The 18,344-nt window shown below is 58.1% G+C and overlaps 2 protein-coding genes across 2 annotated transcripts; one reads left to right on the plus strand and one right to left on the minus strand.

Annotated features, from left to right (window-relative positions):
• Nucleotides 1–539: 539 nt before the first annotated feature.
• CBX8 (chromobox 8) lies at nucleotides 540–3,153 on the plus strand. Its single transcript, XM_032456688.1, has 5 exons — nucleotides 540–698; nucleotides 1,072–1,115; nucleotides 1,297–1,362; nucleotides 1,488–1,554; nucleotides 2,012–3,153. The coding sequence occupies exons 1-5, from the start codon at nucleotides 630–632 to the stop codon at nucleotides 2,897–2,899; spliced, it is 1,134 nt and encodes a 377-aa protein (XP_032312579.1). The 5' UTR covers nucleotides 540–629; the 3' UTR covers nucleotides 2,900–3,153.
• A 5,768-nt stretch (nucleotides 3,154–8,921) lies between these two features.
• CBX2 (chromobox 2) lies at nucleotides 8,922–18,131 on the minus strand. The gene is made up of 5 exons (XM_032456687.1): nucleotides 17,932–18,131; nucleotides 17,817–17,860; nucleotides 16,770–16,835; nucleotides 14,442–14,547; nucleotides 8,922–13,107 (listed from the first exon to the last, which is right to left on the minus strand). Exons 1-5 carry the CDS (start codon nucleotides 18,001–18,003, stop codon nucleotides 11,788–11,790), a joined length of 1,608 nt encoding a protein of 535 aa, XP_032312578.1. The 5' UTR covers nucleotides 18,004–18,131; the 3' UTR covers nucleotides 8,922–11,787.
• Between the last annotated feature and the right edge of the window lie 213 nt (nucleotides 18,132–18,344).

An 18,344-nucleotide genomic window follows, 5' to 3' on the forward strand; every position in this document is an offset into this window, starting at 1 on the left:
CGGGCGGCGGCAGGGGGAGGGGAGGGCGCGAGTCCGGGATGTGGGGGTGGGGCTGGCCGGGGTCGCCGAGGGGGAGGGGCCTGGCTGACACCGCCGCAGGGTTCCCAGCGAGAGCTGTGAGGGACGCTGAGCACCGGAGGGACAACTTGGCGGCGGGGGAGGGGGCCCTGGTGGGTACAGAGGGTGGAAGGCCCCCCTGCCAGCCCCACAGACTGACAGCAGCGGAGCCCGCCCTCCAGCGCTACGTCACTTCCGGCGGCGCCCCCCCCCCCCGCTTTCAGTCTCTGGAGTCGCCTTGGACTCCGCCCCCTGGCGATTGGAACGCGGGTCACGTAGCAACGCGGGGGAGAAAGCGAGAGGGGCGTGGCCCGGAGCTTGCCCAATCAGCGCACGGGAGAGCAGGCCCTGGCCGCTCGGCTTTAGCAACGTCGTTAGCAACACGTGGGGCGGGAGGAAGCTCGGGGCGGGCGGGGAGGAGGGAGCTGAGTGCGGGAGGGGGCGGGGAGGGAGCGAGCGCGCGGGAGGGGGGAGGAGAACTGACGTCAGCGGGAGAGTATTATGGTCTGTCGTGCGCTGGCTGCTGCTTTTCTGCTCCTGGAAGCGGCCAAGGGGGGAAGCGGCGAGTCAACATGGAGCTTTCAGCGGTGGGGGAGCGGGTGTTCGCGGCCGAAGCCCTCCTGAAGCGGCGCATACGGAAAGTAGGTGCCCCCGGGCCTTGGGCCGAGCTCTCCCCTCCCGGCCCGGGTTCCCTCCCCCTGCTGCAGCCCAGCTTCCCTTCCCCCAGGTCCCAGAAGCGGCCGCGGCCGTGGCGGCGGCTCTGAGCCCAAGCGCTTTCCTTAGACTTGCAGCGATGCACAGATTGCATGGGTGGGGGGCGGGGTGGGGGGTAATGAATGCCGGTGCATGCACTTTGTGCAGCGTTTCGTGCAGGGGGTGATGCAGCGGGCGCGTGCCTTTCGCGGTGGGATTTCGCGCATTCATTCGGTGCATGCATTTTTTGCATGTATTTCTCGTGTCCTCGTCATGCATTTCTCCCCGTGCACACACACATTTTCCTTTTTGCATCCGCAGGGACGCATGGAATACCTCGTGAAATGGAAGGGCTGGTCGCAGAAGTAAGTAGGTTCTAAGCAGTTCTCAACCCCAGGCTGTTATTTGGGAGCTTTCTTTCTTCCTCTTTTTTCCCTTTACATTGAAATACAATACAATGCAACAAGAAAAGTTACAGACATACACACACACCCACTGCTCTTTCCCTGCTCCCGGGACTGACGCCCACTTCTTGATTCCCTTTAGGTACAGCACATGGGAACCCGAAGAAAACATCCTGGATGCTCGCCTGCTCGCAGCCTTTGAGGAAAGGTACAGGCCCTTCTAAGCTTCAGTTTCTCACTTAGGAACACGAAGGGAGGCTCCTGCCCAGCCTGAACTAGAGTTCCACTTGGTTTCTTTACTCACACACCCTTCTCCCTCCTCCCTTTCTGCAGGGAACGAGAGATGGAGCTCTATGGCCCCAAAAAGCGAGGACCCAAACCCAAAACTTTCTTGCTCAAGGTAGGATGGCAGTGTCCAATGGTGGGCAGCAGTGCTGTTGTGTCAGTTTGTGGGAAGTGGGTCCCTGAGGGCTTGTGACCCAGTGGGGTGTTCTATTCGTAATCTAGGAGGGAGTCTCCAGACAGGCTGTCACCTGGTCAGTAGCACTGCCAAGGGCTGTCCTGGGGGGAGGAGCTTAGCCACACTAAAATTCCTTTATTGGACCCAACCCCCACCCCAGCCATCTCAAATAGACATATAATCGAATACAAGAATTGTGCCTGGTGCAAATGCCTGCTTCCAGACAAACGCTCTGCGCTTTCCTCCAGACTGCTACCCCTAAGGTTCATCCCCACCTTTACAGAAATTCTAAGCTATCAGAGAGTAAAGCAGGAAGGCTGGGGCTGGAAGAGGGGCTCTGGGGGGAGGGGTGAACAGGGCCCTGCTTTGCTCTTGACAATGCCTTCTCTTCTTGCAGGCCCAGGCCAAGGCCAAGGCCAAAACTTATGAGTTCCGAAGTGACTCGGCTCGAGGCATCCGGATCCCCTACCCTGGCCGCTCGCCCCAGGAACTGGCCTCTACTTCCCGGGCCCGTGAGGGCCTGCGGAACATGGGTCTGTCCCCGCCAGGGAGCAGCAGCAGCACCAGCAGCACCTGCCGAGTGGAGCCCCCTCAGGACCGTGAGCGGGATCGGGAGCGCGAGAGGGAGAGGGAACGAGAGCGGGAGCGCGAGCGGGGCTCAGGCCGCGCAGAGGACAAACCCAGCTCGCCGGGTGACAGCTCCAAGAAGCGAGGTCCCAAGCCCCGGAAGGAGCTCCTGGACCCCTCACAGAGGCCCTTGGGAGAACCCAGTGATGGCCTCGGAGATTACCTCAAGGGCAGGAAGCTGGACGACGCTGCTTCCGGGGCAGGAAAGTTCCCAGCTGGCCACAGTGTGATCCAGCTGGCTCGAAGGCAGGACTCAGACCTGGCCCAGTGTGGTGTGGCCAGCCCCAGCCCAGTCGAGGCCACGGGCAAACTGGCTGTGGACACCTTTCCGGCCAGGGTCATAAAGCACAGGGCCGCCTTCCTGGAGGCCAAAGGCCAGGGCACCCTGGACCCTGGTGGCCCCCGGGTCCGGCATGGCTCAGGCACCCCCAGCTCTGTGGGGGGTTTGTATCGGGACATGGGGGCTCAAGGGGGAAGGCCCTCCCTCATCGCCAGGATCCCAGTGGCCAGAATCCTGGGGGACCCAGAGGAAGAATCCTGGAGCCCCTCTCTGACCAACCTGGAGAAGGTGGTGGTCACCGACGTGACCTCAAACTTTTTGACCGTCACCATTAAGGAAAGTAACACGGACCAAGGCTTTTTTAAAGAGAAAAGATGAATTGCTGGGTGGGTGATCCCAGGACAAGAGAGCAGGAGAGAGAGTGAGAGTGCAAACTTGGTATAATGCTTTTTATTTCTGGGAGGGAGGTGGCCTTCTGGCTGGTCCTGTCCCGTCCCTGACTTCACACACCCCCGCTCCTTTCATTCCTCCCCCTCAGTTTTGGTTGGAAAGATTATCTCTAGAGTTATATTTTCTATTAGATGTAAATATGTTATTTAAGAAAAAAATCTAAATATATATATTTCAACTCTTGAAGTTGTTTTATTTAAACAAGGAGAGAGAGACTCAGTGTGGTTTAGTTGGGGGAGACAGGCTAAGTTGGGGCAGGAGGGGCTGGACAGCCACCCAGGGCACTAGGGAGGATGGGGACCTGGGTATTGGGCCTGGGAGGGTGCCTGGAGGGACTCAGCTGCCCACCTCACCCCTCCTTCCTTTTCCTCCAGCCCAGGGCAGACCCCTGAAACCAAGGCAGGACCCGGATTTTTTCTCTCTTCCTATTGGTTGGCCAGGCCAACAAAAGGTTGGCTCCCCAATCAGAAAGAAAGGAGGTGGGGTCAGTCTGTTTTTCTTTTCTTTTCTTTTCTTTTTTTTTTAGATTAAGAAATCTGTTGGGGGAAAACAAAGTATTAACTTGAATAACTTTTTTGTGTGTGAGGTTGAAGGTAAAAAGTTGCGGGTGGGTGGGGAGCAGTAGATTTACCCCAGGACCACACCGGGAAATGCACTTTACGGGAGATGTGTGTGTTGTGCACGCAGATCTGATCGTGTGTATGTCATGTGGACAAAGTCTCCCAGTTCCCTCGATTCCTTACTCCACAGAAAGAAAAGAAATCCAGCGGATCTGTTTACATTCCCGAAATGCCAGGATAAATTGGGAGGATTGCATGTCAGTGCCCAGAGTTCGAGACAGTTGTTGTTTTACAAGAAAAGTGTTTGGGGTAGACTTTTCCTTTTCGCGTCCTCTAGCTTCTCCAGAAGAGACGGTGGCCCCCACCTCCCAGGAAGAGTTGGACTAGCCTGCCTCCCTCTCTCGGGGAGGGCGGGCGTCAGCTCTGCAGCGGACGCATGGCCAGACAGGCCCACCCTGGGGGACCCGGAGGGAGGCCCGGCCGGGAGTGGGGGCTTCGCACCCAGGCCCTGGCCATTGCCTGGCTAGGAGTGCAGTGGAGGGTCTGGGCTCGGGGCTCGGAGCAGGGCAGGACTCGCATCCCGGCGGCTTTAGCGGGGTTAGGGGAAGGAGGGGCAAGGCGAGGTTTCTATCCAAGAGTGCGCATCAGAACTTTTTCTTTTTTCTTTTTTTTTTCTCCCTTCTTAAAAGCAAAAGCTATAATTTATAGGCCTTTTCGATTCGCGGAGTGTTCTCTATTTGAACTCGACATTCAAACTCCGCCAGAGGGGGAGGGAGGAGAGGGAGTTGGAGAAGAGACGGCCGGCGCGGCTGGGGAGGCCTTGCGCGGCGGCGGGTCCCTGGACACCCCCGCCCCGGCAGACTCGTGATCACGCTGCGCTCCAAGGACGCTGAACACGAGCCCCTCTTTTGACTCAAAAGCACAAATCTGTCCCCCCTCAAACCCCGTCCCTTAGAGGACTGATCCTCCTGTCCTCCCCCAACCTTAAAGGGCCAGCGAAGATCTAACTTCCCATTGCTTATTGAGGGAGGGGCGTGGGGGCCCTGAGCGCTGGGAGGAAGCACAGACTTGGGGTGAGAGGCGGAGAGCCGGGGCTTGGGGGGAGCTTCTCAGTGCGGGGGCGGGGGGGAGGGGTACAGGGCGGGAGCCCCAGCCTGGTTCTCCGCACTCCCCCTATTCCCACCTCCCGCTTCTCAGCCTCTCTCTCCTCCAGACTTTCTTGCCTTTGAAATGAGGCGCTAAAAGAGAGGAAGACGGTGTACTACAAGGTTTAAAAATAAAAATCAAATTGCGCCTATGAAGAGAAGCCCCTGGAATGGGGATGGATTTTTATCTGCTCACGTTTGTAAAACTGGTATTTTAGACTTTGTATAAAGAAGCGCCGTTGCCCGAGTGTATCTATTTAAATATCGACGCTATTTTCAGATGAAACTTCATTGAAGGAACATGTCTGTTACAGTAACTCCGGGACACGTGTCTTTACCTGGCTGCCGCCTTCCCTCCCTCCCTTCGCCCCCTCTCCCTACCTCAGGGCTGACTATGACCCTTTCCTCCGACCTTCCCGGGTCAGCCTGGTTCTGCCCCACCGCCCCTCTGTCCTGCCGTCTGTCCGTGGCCGTGTGCGTGTCTCCTTCGCTCGCTCTTGCGACGTTGACCTGGGGGTGGGTGGGCAGGGCTGGGGACTCGTGGCTGGGAGTCTGCAACCGCGCGGAATGTGCGTGTGTTGGGTTTATTTAATTCTAAGATTTGTACAAATCTCGAATCGATCTCCGCCTCAGCTCAAGAGTGAAGCTTCGGTACCTATCTTCTGCGGTTGTGAATGTCTGTATCCAATACTGCTTTTTATGTGTTAAATATATACTTTGTAAATAGAGACGTGTCTTGGGTTTTATTTTCCCCTCCCCCCGCCCCTGGAGAAGAGGGAAGAGGTGCCCTGGGAGGAGAGGTGGCTTGCTCATTACCCATCCCATCCGCTTCTCTGATCCGCTGGTCCTGGGACGATTACAATCCCAGTAGGCCCTTCCCCAACTAGGGGTACTCAAACCCGGCAGGGGTAAGGGAGTAGTCTTGGGAGGGAGCAGAGTGTGACCCTCCCTAACCTCCCAAGGGAAGGTTGTGGTTTTCCTCACCTACCGACTGCACTTCTCTGGAGTCTGGGCAGAACTCGGGGACTCCGCGAGGTTGGGTGCGACCTCTGGGTTCCCCTTTCTTCTGGCCCGACTCCCCGCCAGCGCACCCCACCTCCAGGCCTGATGTCCCGGTCCTGGACTCCCGGAGCCTCCCTGCCGCGCTCCCCAGGAGTTCCCTGCCTGCTCCCTAGTGCTGTTATGGGACCCGCCCCCCAGACCCACCTAGCCTCGCCAGCGCTCCCCGAAATGCAGCGCCTCGCGCCTATTGATTGAAGAATTGAGTTCGCGGGTATTGCTAGGCAACTGGCTGCTCCGCCGGCGCAGAGCTCGCTGATGTGATTAGTGAACCCGAAGCCGCCGCGCCGAAGCCCCGCGCCCCCCTCCCCCGCCCACGGCCTCTCTGTCCCCGGTCTTCTTGGGGGCAGCACCTCCAGTGCTGGGCTAGGCACATTCCGGGGAGAGCAGAGCGCAGGGTCGGGTGGGGGCTTCTCAGATTTTCCTGGCCGCAGGCTTTGCAGCAGTGGGGCGGGGTCGTGAAGCCAGCACCAGAGAGCCACCCTGGGGACCCCAAAGAGGCCACCGCCCTGAGCTCAGTTCCACCCCTATGTGCCCAGCAGACGTTGCCCCGCAGAAGAGCGCGGATCTAGGCGCACTGGCACAGCCGGAAGAGAGGGGCATCGGCAAACACTGGCCCGTGCATCTCCTGCCCTTGGCCACTGAGTCAGTGACCCCGCATTTGTTGGAGCTCTCCCAGCCTCCTTCCCTGAGTCTGTGACCTGTGTGAGGTCCCGGGAGGGAAGGAGCAGCCTGGTGCCTGGGCTTGGGACACAGTGGGTCACCCTTCGGAAGTGAGGGGCCAGGCAGGTGGGCAGTCAGATGGTGGGGAGCGGAGTGGGGTACCCCTGCGAAGAGGCCAGGTGGCCAGCCTCCAAACTGTGACTGCGGTGGAGCGGCGGGACTCCCTGCCTCAAGGGTTTCCTGAGTGTCTGGTCAGGGAGTGGACTCTCGCTTATGGAGAGAGGAAGATGGGAGGCCGCCAGCTTTGCCCCCTTTCCCCGGTTGGCGGACCACGACCAGCCTCAGTTCTGACCAGGTGTTTCTTCTGAGGGTTTCAGTTCCCCGGGTGGATTCTCTGGGAAAGCGACCAGGTATGGAGGCTTTGGCCTGCGTGCCTCTGGCCGGGGCTGTTTCTCCGCGTCTTGAAGGCAGGGCTGGTTGGGGAGGCTGCCACCAGCGCGGAGCCTGGCTCAGCACACACTGGCTGAACTGGAGTCTTTATGGCTCTTCGGAGAGAGTCGAATCGGATCGATTTTTTTTTTTTTTTTGTCCCTTTGATGCTTACAGCGCAGGGATCCTAGGGGAGGCCCCTGCTGTGAACAAGAGGCCCGACGGCGAACAAGCCTGTCCTAGAACTCTGGGGACTCATTTTCTGGTTTCCTCTTCTCACCCCAAAGTCCCCCAGGACCAGAAGGGGCCTGGAACCCGGCTGGAATTCGAGATGGGAGCAGCTCAGTGCTTGGCGGGCCTGGACACGAGGTAAGAGGCTGTGGCCTGGGGCCGGGGCTTCCTTCTTGACTTCGGAAATAGGGGGTGCTGGGGGCATCTCAGAGCGCTCTCGGGGTGTAGGTCGTGCAATTCGGTTCCTCAGGGCAGCTCGGAGCCCCGGTGGGGAATGTTCCCGGCGCGTCCAAAGCGCCAGTGGCCTGAACTTCGCGGGTCGCGCGCGCCCTCTAGAGGCGATGGTCTCAGCCTTTCTCCTTGAAGCCCAACCCCTCCCAGGCGGCGGTGCCTTTCAGTGTCCTGAAGGAGCATGGAACTCCTCATCTCCCCCAGCCGAAAGTACGCTAGAGTGGGCCATTGTGGGCGCCCCTCTGCACCCTCCCTGCGGCCAGGCCTTCCAGCCGCAAGGTGGAAGGGAGGAAGGAGGTGTCCAGCCGGCCGGATTCACATCCTCGCAGCCTGGCGGCAACCACCGCGTCAGGATCCCTCGGGCTGGATGGGACGGCGCGGGGCTGAGCCCGCCCCGGGGAGTCCGCGGGCCTGGCCCTCGGGCCGGTTCGGGCCCTTTGGCAGCCCAGCTCATTCTTCAGGGAAGGCGGTGGATTAGGCGATCAGATCAGTAGCGCAGAAACTAACAAAGGCCAGTGTGGGTCAGGGCCCCCAGCACCCATCTGGCGGGTGCTCTGTAGAAGAGGGCTGGCCACCGGGGACGGAGCGGGCTCCTGCGTCTCCAGTCTGCTCCTTCCTGGCCATCCCCAGCCCTTCTTCAGCTCTCAGAAGTGGGAGGACGGGAAGGCTGGGGTTCCTGACCACCTTCTCCAGAACAAAACAGCTCCAGCCTCTGAAGGCACAACAAAAGAAAACACACCAGCAGCCGTCCCGGCAAGGAGTCTGATTGCAAATTCGCAGGCCTTTCCTGGAGCCTGGCAGAGCCAGAGGAGGCATTTCTAATTGTTGGGAATCTCCTGAACTAAAACATTCAGGCCTGCGCCCCAACTGGCCCTTTAACCAGTGGCAGCCAACCTCCAGGCCCAGCTTCTCCTCACTTCAGAGGGAGCTTCATTCTCCCTGTAGGCTGAAATTTATGAATAAATTCGTGCTGAGGGTAATGCAAACCTTAAAGGACCAGGGAAGGTATCTAGTAAGCAAATTGTCGCTCTATTATGAGCCATGGGTTAGAGTCGTAGTAGTATCGCTGACTCAAAGCTTCTTGCGCTTCGTGGCACCTCCACTGGAATTTTATGGCCGTGTCCTTTTAAAGTGTTACCACATGTGGTGGACTCAAGGGGTTCAGTAGCTTTCCAGCAGTTGTATCATTGGACACTGGGTGTGTGTGTGAATTTTGGTTTGTTTTAATCTGAAGGGATCAGTTTCTGGCAGATGTCTCAAAGCGCGTTTATGATGTATTGCAGCATCCCTGCCCCCACTCACTAGATGCCACTAGCAACACCACTCTCCCCTGCCCCCGAGTTGTGACAAACCAAAATTGTCTCCAGACATCGACAAATGTCCCCTTTGGTGACAAATCACCCTCTCTGGGAAACACTGGTGTGGGGACTCTTAAAATCAATCCCACCCCTTTGCTTAGAAAAAAATTTTTTTTTTTTGCACCCAGTTAAGTGGCTAAGCCTTTCCCAAAGCCTGTAATTTTTTCACCCCAAGATTCAGTCCAGTCCAGATAAGTATTTTGCCTCAAGAATGGGAAAGTGAAGAGACTGTTTTGTTTCCAGGCATCACTCATGACATATACCAGGCCCAAAGTTAAGAAAAGAATTTATTGATATACCAAGAGTTAACAAAAAGTTGAGACGGAAATTCTCTGACACCACTGTAAAATAAATTAACATCAGTCTAAAAAACCCTGCAACCTATTGCTAGTGTTAGTTTTACAAAAATACTAGAAAATTCACAGAACCTTTAGATGCACTTGAGCAAAAATCTGTTCACCTAGGCACTACCTCTCCCCTCCTCCCACCCTCTTCCCCCAACCATTGTGGGCTTCCTGGGGGAAGCATTTCTTTTAACTGGTTGGTCCTGATTGAATATGGGGGCTGGGCTGCTGTCCTGTTTCAACAAAGATCTTAAGTCTCCCAGGGCAATAACATATCCACTTTTGTTCTCTCTCTTTAAAAAAAGCAGCCAGCCAGCCATAGTTTAAAGCAATTAGAAGCGGCATATATGAATGATTTGGCTTTTTTTTAAATTAAAAAACACAAATCAAGCCAGTGACTGGCAACAGTCCAGAGCTCTGGTCCTCCCCAAAGTTCTCCCCTGACAAAACCTTTAGGCCCAGCGCCCTCTTAGTCATGTCAGAATTTTGAGTGTAACAAGAACAAGGAACACTCTTTTTGGTACCAAAAAATATATATAAAAATATGCCAAATCTTCTAAAGAGGATAGACTGGCCACCTCTTCCTATGCATTACAAAAGCAAAGAGAAAGACAAGATAGGATTAACACGCCCGTTCAGTACACACAGGAAAGCCTGCAGGATAAAGAAACGAATCTCGAGTCAGATGTGTGACCAATGCCTAGCTCCCCCACCGACACATAGCAGCAAATTAAAAAGTACTACTTCATTTATTGGTAAACATGACAACCAACTCTGAGCATCTGTCCAGTTCTTCAGTGAAGGCTGTCACGCCTGCATACAAGTGCGCACACACACTCACCCTTTTAAACACGAACCACTCGGAGTCACAAGCACCAAGAGAAACACACAACACAGCAGGAAGGCAAAGTGGCTGGGAGTAAGGTGTTTGCAGATTCAAACTTTGGGATTGAAGTAGCTGGTAAACAGAAAGGCACCTAGTGGGGTTTGGAGACCTGGCTGCTGGGGCTGTCAGGCCAGCCCAGAGCAGGGTCGCCCTGACGGCTTGGATGGGAGAGCTACTGTTGGCCTGGCTCTGCAGCCCCTAAGGCAGCAAAACACGGAGATGAGGAGCTCCTTGGAGGGGAAGGCGGCCCAGAAGAGCCCCTTCAGTCACACCCAGGGGCATGTGGGGACAGGAGGGGAAGCTGGTGCCAAGGGCCGTGTGCTGCCACCCCTTCCTTCCAGACTGTGCAGTGAGCTGGCATCTCTCCATCCCCTGCTGGGGCAGTGCAGGGGACAATTCCCCGCTTCATTGCCAACTTTCCAGCTTCAGCCTGGCTGTCCAGGGCCCCCAGATCTTGGGCGCCGTTCCTGCGGCAGCCAGCACAGCTACCTAGTGCAAGACTTGGGAGATGCATTTAGACGCCCCTCAACAAGGTTGTGGACATGGGTTCATCCCCAAAGGCACACTGTTGAAACTGATTTGGCTAAACAAAAGCCATCTCTTCCTATTTGGTGTGGAGGGTGAGGGAGCAGGGGAACTGGAGGTCTGGCAGGTCCACCCCGTACATTGGGTTCTCCTCTGCACTCAAGGCGATGTGGACAAGAGACCCCACATATGCTGGCTGATGCCAGCAGATAATCGAAGCAGAAACAAAGCCCCCCCCCCACTTCCAACTTCCTTTTTGGCATCACAAAGACCAGTGACCCCACTCACTGATGCACCCATCTCTCAGCCCCAAGATGTCTGGTCATTCTGACCTTGGTCAGGAACCAAACAAGGCAGCTCCGACTCGGTCACCTGGAGGAAGGCAGTCGGGCTGGCAGCTCTGGCCTTTCCTGGGGGGTCCTCTGCCAGGTGGGCTGCTCAGATTTTGTCCCATTTCCCAAATGGTACAGGGATACAGCTTCTCAGCAGGGGAGGATAACACTGAACCCCCTAGAGATGGGGGGGATTGTCAGGGGAAGGAGGTGACATCAGCTGGGCAGACGTGGGTGGGGCTGTGATCAGTACTCACCCTGCAGCTGGAAGCCAGAGGATGGTGGGAGAGGAGACCTACTTCCAACAGCTGCCCACTGCCCGGGCGGCCTGGGGCAGCACGTGGGGCCACAATTAGGACTAAGGCAGTCCTTGCACAGGCTGGCAGAATGGAGGGCAGTGGACTGACACCTGTCTCATGTTCCCCCAACCTTGGAGTCTCTTCATGTGAAACAGCTCTGGGACCAGCTCCACCCCTCCCTCCTCCATTAAAGCCTCAGCCCTTATCTGTCTGGGATTGGGGCAGGGACAGGGAGGTGAACGGTGCCCTCGCCCATGCCAGCTCAGGCACCGCTCAGACAAGCAAAGCCACTTCCCTGCTCCCCCCTCCCCATCTTCCACACCCTGAGCAGCTCCCCAGACCTGACACCTCCCTGCAAAGCCCCATACACCGTCTCCTCCCACCACTGGGCAGGGAACAGCCAAGCTGGGCCAGGAGAAGCCCCCTGCTCTAACACCTGAGCCTCTGGGAGATGGGGGTGGTGAGCTGACACACTTGAGTAACATTTCGCTGAGCCACAGGTGACCGCCGAGACTTCCTGAGGCTAGTGGGGAGCAAAGAGAAGGCCCAGAGGTAGGAATGAGGGCAAGGCCAGGCGGCAAGGCGGCAAGGCACCACGGTACCTCCCTGGCCAAAGTCACAGGGGGAGTTCCCATCCAGGCCTGCCCTTGAGGGAGGCCACTGGCCCCTGGAGAGGGAAAGGGGAGTGGGCCACATATCAAAGCAAAGCCAGAGGCCAGAGAGTGGCAGCTGAGACCCACGCAGCCAGGCGGCGTCAGTAATGTCTCAGGTTGAAGAAGCCCACGCTGGTGGGGGACTCCTTCACCGTGACCGTGATGAGGTTGGCAGTGACGTCAGTGACGAAGACATGCTCGATGAGGCTGCGGGGGGGCTTCCAGTCCTGGCTGGTCTGGATGGACACCGACAGGTTCTGCCCGGCGCTGGGCAGCGAGGCCGAGTCGGGGTCCGAGTCGGAGCTGCTGTCCTCCTCGCCGGTGCTCACCTCGGACAGCGCAGCTGCCTTGCGCGCTTCTCCCAAGGGCGTGTGGCCCTCTTGCCCGGAGGCTGTGTTGCCCTTGACACAGTCCCTCTTGCCTGCAAGGGTGGGCATGGCTGCCACCCTGGAGGCTAGCTTCTCACCCTTGCTGGTGTCGGTGAGCAGGCTGGCCCCGCTCCCCGCAGTGGGGCCACCCCCAGTGCCCTTCCCAGTGGCTGGGTTGGTGGCAGGGACACCCTTGGTGGCTGTGGCATGGCGGGCAGCCATGCCCACCCCTGGCGTCCCGTTCTTGACGCTCTGTAAGTCCAAGACCTGGAGGCTCAGCTCCTGGGTGGGTGCAGGCTGGGGGCCAAGGCACCCCGTGGGGACCTTGCTGCCGCTGTGAGCATGTGGGGGCCCTCCTGAGCTCCCCACTTTCTGCTCCACCGCCCCACTGCTGGGGGCCTTTGGGATTTTGCTTCCAGGGGGGCTCACCCCCAGCTCCCCCTTCTGCGTCCTCACCTTGAGGTCCAGCCCTAGGCTGCACTTGCTAGTGGCCGGGGCCCTGAGAGCTAGTCTGCCGGCGGCCTGGGACTGGCTCTGGCTCTGGCTCTGGCTCATCCGGTTCATGTAATGCACGATGGAGCTCTGCCAGCTGATGCCACCCCGGCTGGGGCTGCCGGCCATGCCCTTCATCAGGCTGGCCAGGTTCTCCGGGGTGGCCATGGTGCTGGGGCCACCACAAGCCTCCTTGGCGTGGGCCTTCAGGGCGGCCAGGCCGGCCACAGGGGCGCTGAGCGGAGGGGGCAGCTTGCCGGCCGGCGCCCCCAGGTCCTTCCGGGCTGTCTTCAGCACCTTGGCCAGGCTCATGGGTCTCCGGGCCGCCTTCTGCTCTGGGGGCAGAGGCTTGCGGCCCCGCTTCTTCCGGATGGGGTCCTTCAGTTCGGGCTTGGCTACCAGGATCTGGGCCTTCTTCTGAGGCACTGGGTGAGTCTCGCGGCCTCGGGGGCCCCTCTTGGCATCTAAGTCGCTGTCATCCTCTTCGTCTGAGGAAGAAGAGGAAGACGTGGAGGAAGAGGAGGAGCTGCTGGATTTCGATTTGGAGGGGGCATCAGGTTCCTGCAATGACAAAGGGGAAGAAGGTGTCACTTCTACAGCCTGGTCCCCAGGGGCGCTGGACACTTTGGAGCCAGCACCTCCTGTGGTTTCCAGACCAGAAAAGCAGTCAGGAGGGAGCAATCTCACTGCCTTGTTCCAGAAAGGACCTTATAAGTTTCCACGAAATACAGTTAAAAGTGGAAAAGAACAAAGAAAAACAGATGGTCTGCAAAGTGAGCAGCAGAGGGAAACGCACACGTGCCGACCCCGGACGTCAGGCTTTCCAGGGGCACACGGAGAGCTCCCTGCCCTCGGCAGACACCTGGCAAAGGGAAACTCAGAGCAGCACAATTCTCGTGTCTCAGAAGGGCAGGATGGAGTGAGCAGTGCGTGTGAGAGCTCAGCCGAAAGCACGTGGGTATCTTGCTTCAACCTCCCCACTTCCAAAGCTGACCCCTTCGGAACCTTCCAGTGCACAGGAAAACAAAACCCTGCCCTCCCCGTCCTCTGCACGTCACCCCCAATGCTAAGTGAGCACATCCTCCTGTTTCTCAGGTCCCCATGGAAAAGATGCACTTTAGGGAGACAGAGCCAAAACCCGCTCCCGGTTACAAAGCTGGCCTGCCTCAAACTGGGGATGACGAAATCAGACCTGGGGAGTCTGGGGCCCCCCTGCCTCGCTGCCGCTTCTCTGTTCACTCCTGCAGTCCCACTCAAAAGGAAGATTTTGAAGGCAAAATGAGGTTAGTGTACCCTAGCCAATAAGACTCCTGGCAGGGTTTCCCCAGCCCCCTGGAAGGGCAGCACCCTTGAGAGAGAAATCAGACTCATCAGAGACCAAGGTTGGGACCCCTTCCACACCCTGCCTCCGAGCGACTGGAGGAGGGAGGGGCCGTGCCAAGGAGCCCGGGCGTGCACGCGCCTGTGGGCTGCCCTGTCAGTCGTGTCTACTTGGCATACCTACGAGCTCCTACTGTGTGCATGCTTCCTGTTTTAGGTTCCCTGTAAGCCACTGGGGGTGGGACAGCAGCAGGCAGCAGTGCAGACTGACACTGCTAGCTAGGAGAAAGGAACGCAGAGTGGACATCAAAGGACCAGGAAACCAGCTCAGGAGGGGCTTCACCATTGCAGGGACAGGGCAGGAGGCGGAGCTGATGCCCCCTGCTGGCAGAGACTCAGGGCCGCAGCCCAGAGGGAGGCAGAGGCCAGGGTCTTCTGAGCAAGGGAAAGACTTGTGCAGAGGTGCCAGCTGGCTTCCTTCCCCAAAGCCCACAAGCCTCCCATCACAGCCTTCCACTCGGTCCAGAGCCAGCGCTGGGAGGTCAGCAGCCAAATCGGGACCAGCAGCCACCCACCTTGAGCTTGGAGTGCCGGCTACAGGAGGACATCACCGTGTGCTTCCTCGGCCTGCCCCTGGGCCGCTTGCCTCTCTTCCGGTTCTGCACCTCCTTCTCATGTTCCCTGAAGACAAGCACCAGTCAGGGTCACAGACCTTCCCTCCCGATGCACTGGAGCCCCCCCCAGGTAGTTCATCACTAGTGTCACGGCAAACACACATCCTATTAGTGAACACATCCAGGACAGAGGTCCAGATCCAGCTCTCTGCATTATGGGTCAGTGTTATTTTTATTACCATCTACCTCATTTACATCTGGGTAAAGACAAGTCAAAGAAAATCATGCAAAGCTGGGAAAGGAACAGCTCCCAGTTTTCTCCAACTTCTCTTAAGACAGCCCTGCGCTAGTCCTGGCCACTTTCTGCAGGGAGACTGTTTTGTGCAAATGCTACAACGCCACAACTAGGAGTCTTTGTGGTCTCATGGTCCACCCCCTCACTCCAAACAAGAAAGTCCAGCAACAGGGAGGTGAGGACCACTGCCCCCAGCCTCCGGCTCTCCACTGCCCACACAAAATCTCAGCAGTTGTCGGAGCACCAGGAGAACCAAGGGCTTCAGTCCTGTTCTGCGCGTGGTCTACCCAGAGCCAGTGTCCCGGCTCAGATTTCTCTCCTAGTTTCCTTTTTCTGAGCCCTCTCTGCTCTAATGGAAATACTGGTGGCGCCTGACTCCAAGGTGGCCTGGGCTCGGGAGCCAAGAGGGCTGCCTCCACCCATCAGCCCTGAAAGTCTGTATTCCAGGTTCCCCGCCACCCCCTGCCCTAGGAAAAGGCTCTACCTGGAGTAGTTTCCTGGTAATTAAAATGGGCAAACATTATCTCAGTGGGGCCTGTAAGGTGATCTTGTTAAGAATCCAATTAGAACAACCAGACAGAGCTTATACTCAAGAGTAGCCCCAACTTGTCCTCCCCATGAGGACAGGAGCACTTGCAGGTCTCTGCTGACACATTAACCTGTAACCGTGTGCTCTGAGCCTGGACCACCCCTTACACTCAAAAGCCATATCCCCACACCAAGCAAATAACCACCAGCTCCTGGCTTCCAGGGGGATCTCTGGGGTGGACCGGAGTGCAGAACATCCCCTTTCCCAGTCGTCTCTCTCCTGTGATTGAAACCAACCACCCCACAGTTCTCTTTAACTCCTGCATCAGTCTCTCGGATATCTGCTAACCCTAGTTCTCATCTGCTGTGTTGTAACCAAAAGTGAAGTTAAGAACACACGCTCTCTCAACAGGCAGGACACTGTCTTAGAGAAAAAGGTACCAGCTCCCACCCAGGACTTACAGGACCCAAGTTATGAATTAAATAGCAAGGAGGCTTCCGACAAGCTTTTTCAAAGGTACTGAGGCAAGCATATGCGTGCTGCATTTCTCACCCCTCTTGCCGCCCTCCCCAGATCTATCTCTATTTTCCTCTCCACTGTCAGGGCTACTCTGAGAAGACCCAAAATGTCCTGCTACAGTGAAAAAAAAAAAGTGGACACAGCTTGAGCTACCAGAGAACAGCTGGCTGGACTGACCCCATCTGGGAAAGCTTTTGAGCACCTAATTTATCTGCCTCTGCCAACGCGGCAATCCCCACCCCTGCCCCCACCAGTGTGCTCCGGAGCAGCACTCCCTGGACCCTCATGCCATCACCTGCTCCTCACCACCCTTTCCCCCGAGTATCTCAAGGAGGCCTCTCTTAACCCAAGTCTTCTACCTATAAATAGAAATGACATCTAGAATTACAGAAGTAAATTCAGCCCCTGAGACTGCAAGGGGGCCCCCATGGTGCTCACTCGGTACCAGCTGTTCTGCAGTCCAGAGAAAAAGAAATGTGTTGTTCTTGGTACAGACACACCACAATCGGCGTAACGTTCTACCATGTGCCCCAGCTCCCTCTCTGAGCCTTCTTTTACTCAATGGCACCCACGAGGAAGGCTGGGAGGCCAGGTCTGCATTTTTAGGGCAAACCTGCCATCCTGGTTTTTATTAGTGCTGTCTGTGCATTGGTCGACAGAAAAGACCAAGAAGAGAAGCCAGAACTTCTCACCAAGGAACGAAGAAAGTCCATTTTTGCAAGCCTGGCTGTCACAAAGGCCAAAAGCAGCATTTACTCAGTGACTCCCAAGGTCTGGACACAGTGCTGGCCAGTCGAGGGAAGGTTGGGGGACGACTCATCTGGAAACTCAAACCATAGCCCAAGTCCAGGACCCCTGGAGGGCCAGCACAGCCCTGTACCACTGTGTGACAGGCCAGGGTCCCCCCAAAGGTCTCCCCCTCCCACAGATCTGTTAATTTTCTCACTTCTTCTGGAATGCCAGGAGCAGCCTCGGGTCCAGGATATTTTCCTCTGGTTCCCAGCTGTTGTGTCTGGAAAAGCAAAGAACACGGTGTCCTAAAGTACCCTCCAGTGACCAGCCACTTCATTAAGCAGCCCTGGGGTGCTGGGGAGAATCCCTAAAGGTCCCGCCAACACCCAGTACAAGCTCCTGGAGACCCCGGCTCTTGAAGCCAGTACCTTGTCCTCAAATTCAAAGGGAAACCACCACCTCAACCTTCAATTAACACGCGGTCTCAGGAGAACTCCACTGTCTCCCAGGGAGGAAAACAAATCCGAGCAGAATAGAAAGTTGCAGACAGGGAAGCCCCCAAACCCTGGCCTGGAGCCAGGGAGGGAAGGGAAGGCTTGTCCAGGATGCTGAGACGGGGAGGCCGAGGGGCACAGGAACGCAGCCCAAATATTGAGAATCATGTTGCTGGCGCCCAGGCGAACACGGGCCGGGGCGCCCGGAGAAAGAAATGTGGGGTCTGGAAAGAAAGGGGAACTGGGTCTGCGCTAACGCCTGTAAACAGAGCCCCTTCCGGGATGCCAAGTCCCCTCCCTCCCATTAAAAAAAAAAAAAAAAAAGCCCTACATCCATCAATAGAAAGCTCAGGTTACAGCGGGGAAAATACGAACAAGAGGAGGGGGGCTCGCGTCCTGCGGGGAGGGCTGAGGCGGGCGGGGGCGCATGCAACAAATGGGCGCGGGAGGAGCGCTCGGCGCAGGAGGGGAGCCGGCAGGGCGTGGGGAGAGGCAGCCCGGGTCCCGGGAGCGGGGCTGGGCCCGCCCAAGGGGGTTCCAGGGAAGCCGCCCAGCCCCGCGCCCCGCGGGCTTGTAAACAAAGAGCACCCCGCGCAGGCTGGGCGCCCCCTCCCCGCCAAGCCCCAGGAGCCCGCAGAGTCCCCGCAAACTTCCCGCCCAGCCCGCGGACGCCCCCAGACGGCGCAGACGATGGACCCCACGCCGGCCCCACTCCGGGCTGAGGTGGAGCGAGCGGAAAGGCGGGCGCCGCATTGTTGGGGACTCACTTGGAGGACCAGCCGCGCCACTTGACCAGGTACTCCAGCTTGCCCTGCAGGGAGAGAAGAGGCGCGTGAGCCGGGGCGGGAGGGCGCGGGCGGGAGCGGGCCGGGCCGCACGCACCTTGCGGAGCCGTTTGCTCAGGATGCACTCCGCGGCGAAGACCTGCTCGCCCACGCTGCTCAGCTCCTCCATGCTGCCGCGCGCCCCGACCCGACCGCGGCTCCCGCCGCTCCGCAAACCGCTCCCCGAACCGCCACAGCCGCCGCCGCCGCCGCCGCCGCCGCCGCCGCGCGCGCCCCGCCGGCAGCACACAAAGCACCGCCCCCGCCCCGCGCAGGCCCGCCCCGCGCACGCGCACCTCTTCAGCGCCCGGAGCGCTGCGCGCCCGGGCCCGCCGCCCGCCCCCGCGGGCCGCCCCGGTCCGGCATGGTCCAATGAGCGCGCGGGGGCGGGGCGGAGGGCGGGGCGCGTATTGTTCACTGAGGGCACGGCTTCGCGCCCCGGGCGGGGGTCTTGCGCGCCGTGTGGGGCTA

The sequence above is a fragment of the Camelus ferus genome, chromosome 16 (genome assembly GCF_009834535.1).
Source record: "Camelus ferus isolate YT-003-E chromosome 16, BCGSAC_Cfer_1.0, whole genome shotgun sequence".
Lineage (NCBI taxonomy): Eukaryota > Metazoa > Chordata > Mammalia > Artiodactyla > Camelidae > Camelus > Camelus ferus.

What these genes read in the sequence shown, in the direction of transcription:
- CBX8 (XM_032456688.1), top strand. Translation starts at nt 630, where the DNA reads ATGGAGCTTTCAGCGGTGGGGGAGCGGGTGTTCGCGGCCGAAGCCCTC. An exon ending in TGGAAGGGCTGGTCGCAGAA is followed by an intron (nt 1,116 to 1,296) that starts GTAAGTAGGTTC and finishes GATTCCCTTTAG; the next exon opens with GTACAGCACATGGGAACCCG. An exon ending in CCAAAACTTTCTTGCTCAAG is followed by an intron (nt 1,555 to 2,011) that starts GTAGGATGGCAG and finishes CTCTTCTTGCAG; the next exon opens with GCCCAGGCCAAGGCCAAGGC.
- CBX2 (XM_032456687.1), bottom strand. Translation starts at nt 18,003, where the DNA reads ATGGAGGAGCTGAGCAGCGTGGGCGAGCAGGTCTTCGCCGCGGAGTGC. An exon ending in CTCCTGGCATTCCAGAAGAA is followed by an intron (nt 14,548 to 16,769) that starts GTGAGAAAATTA and finishes GCTTGTCTTCAG; the next exon opens with GGAACATGAGAAGGAGGTGC. An exon ending in GCCGGCACTCCAAGCTCAAG is followed by an intron (nt 13,108 to 14,441) that starts GTGGGTGGCTGC and finishes TTGTCATTGCAG; the next exon opens with GAACCTGATGCCCCCTCCAA.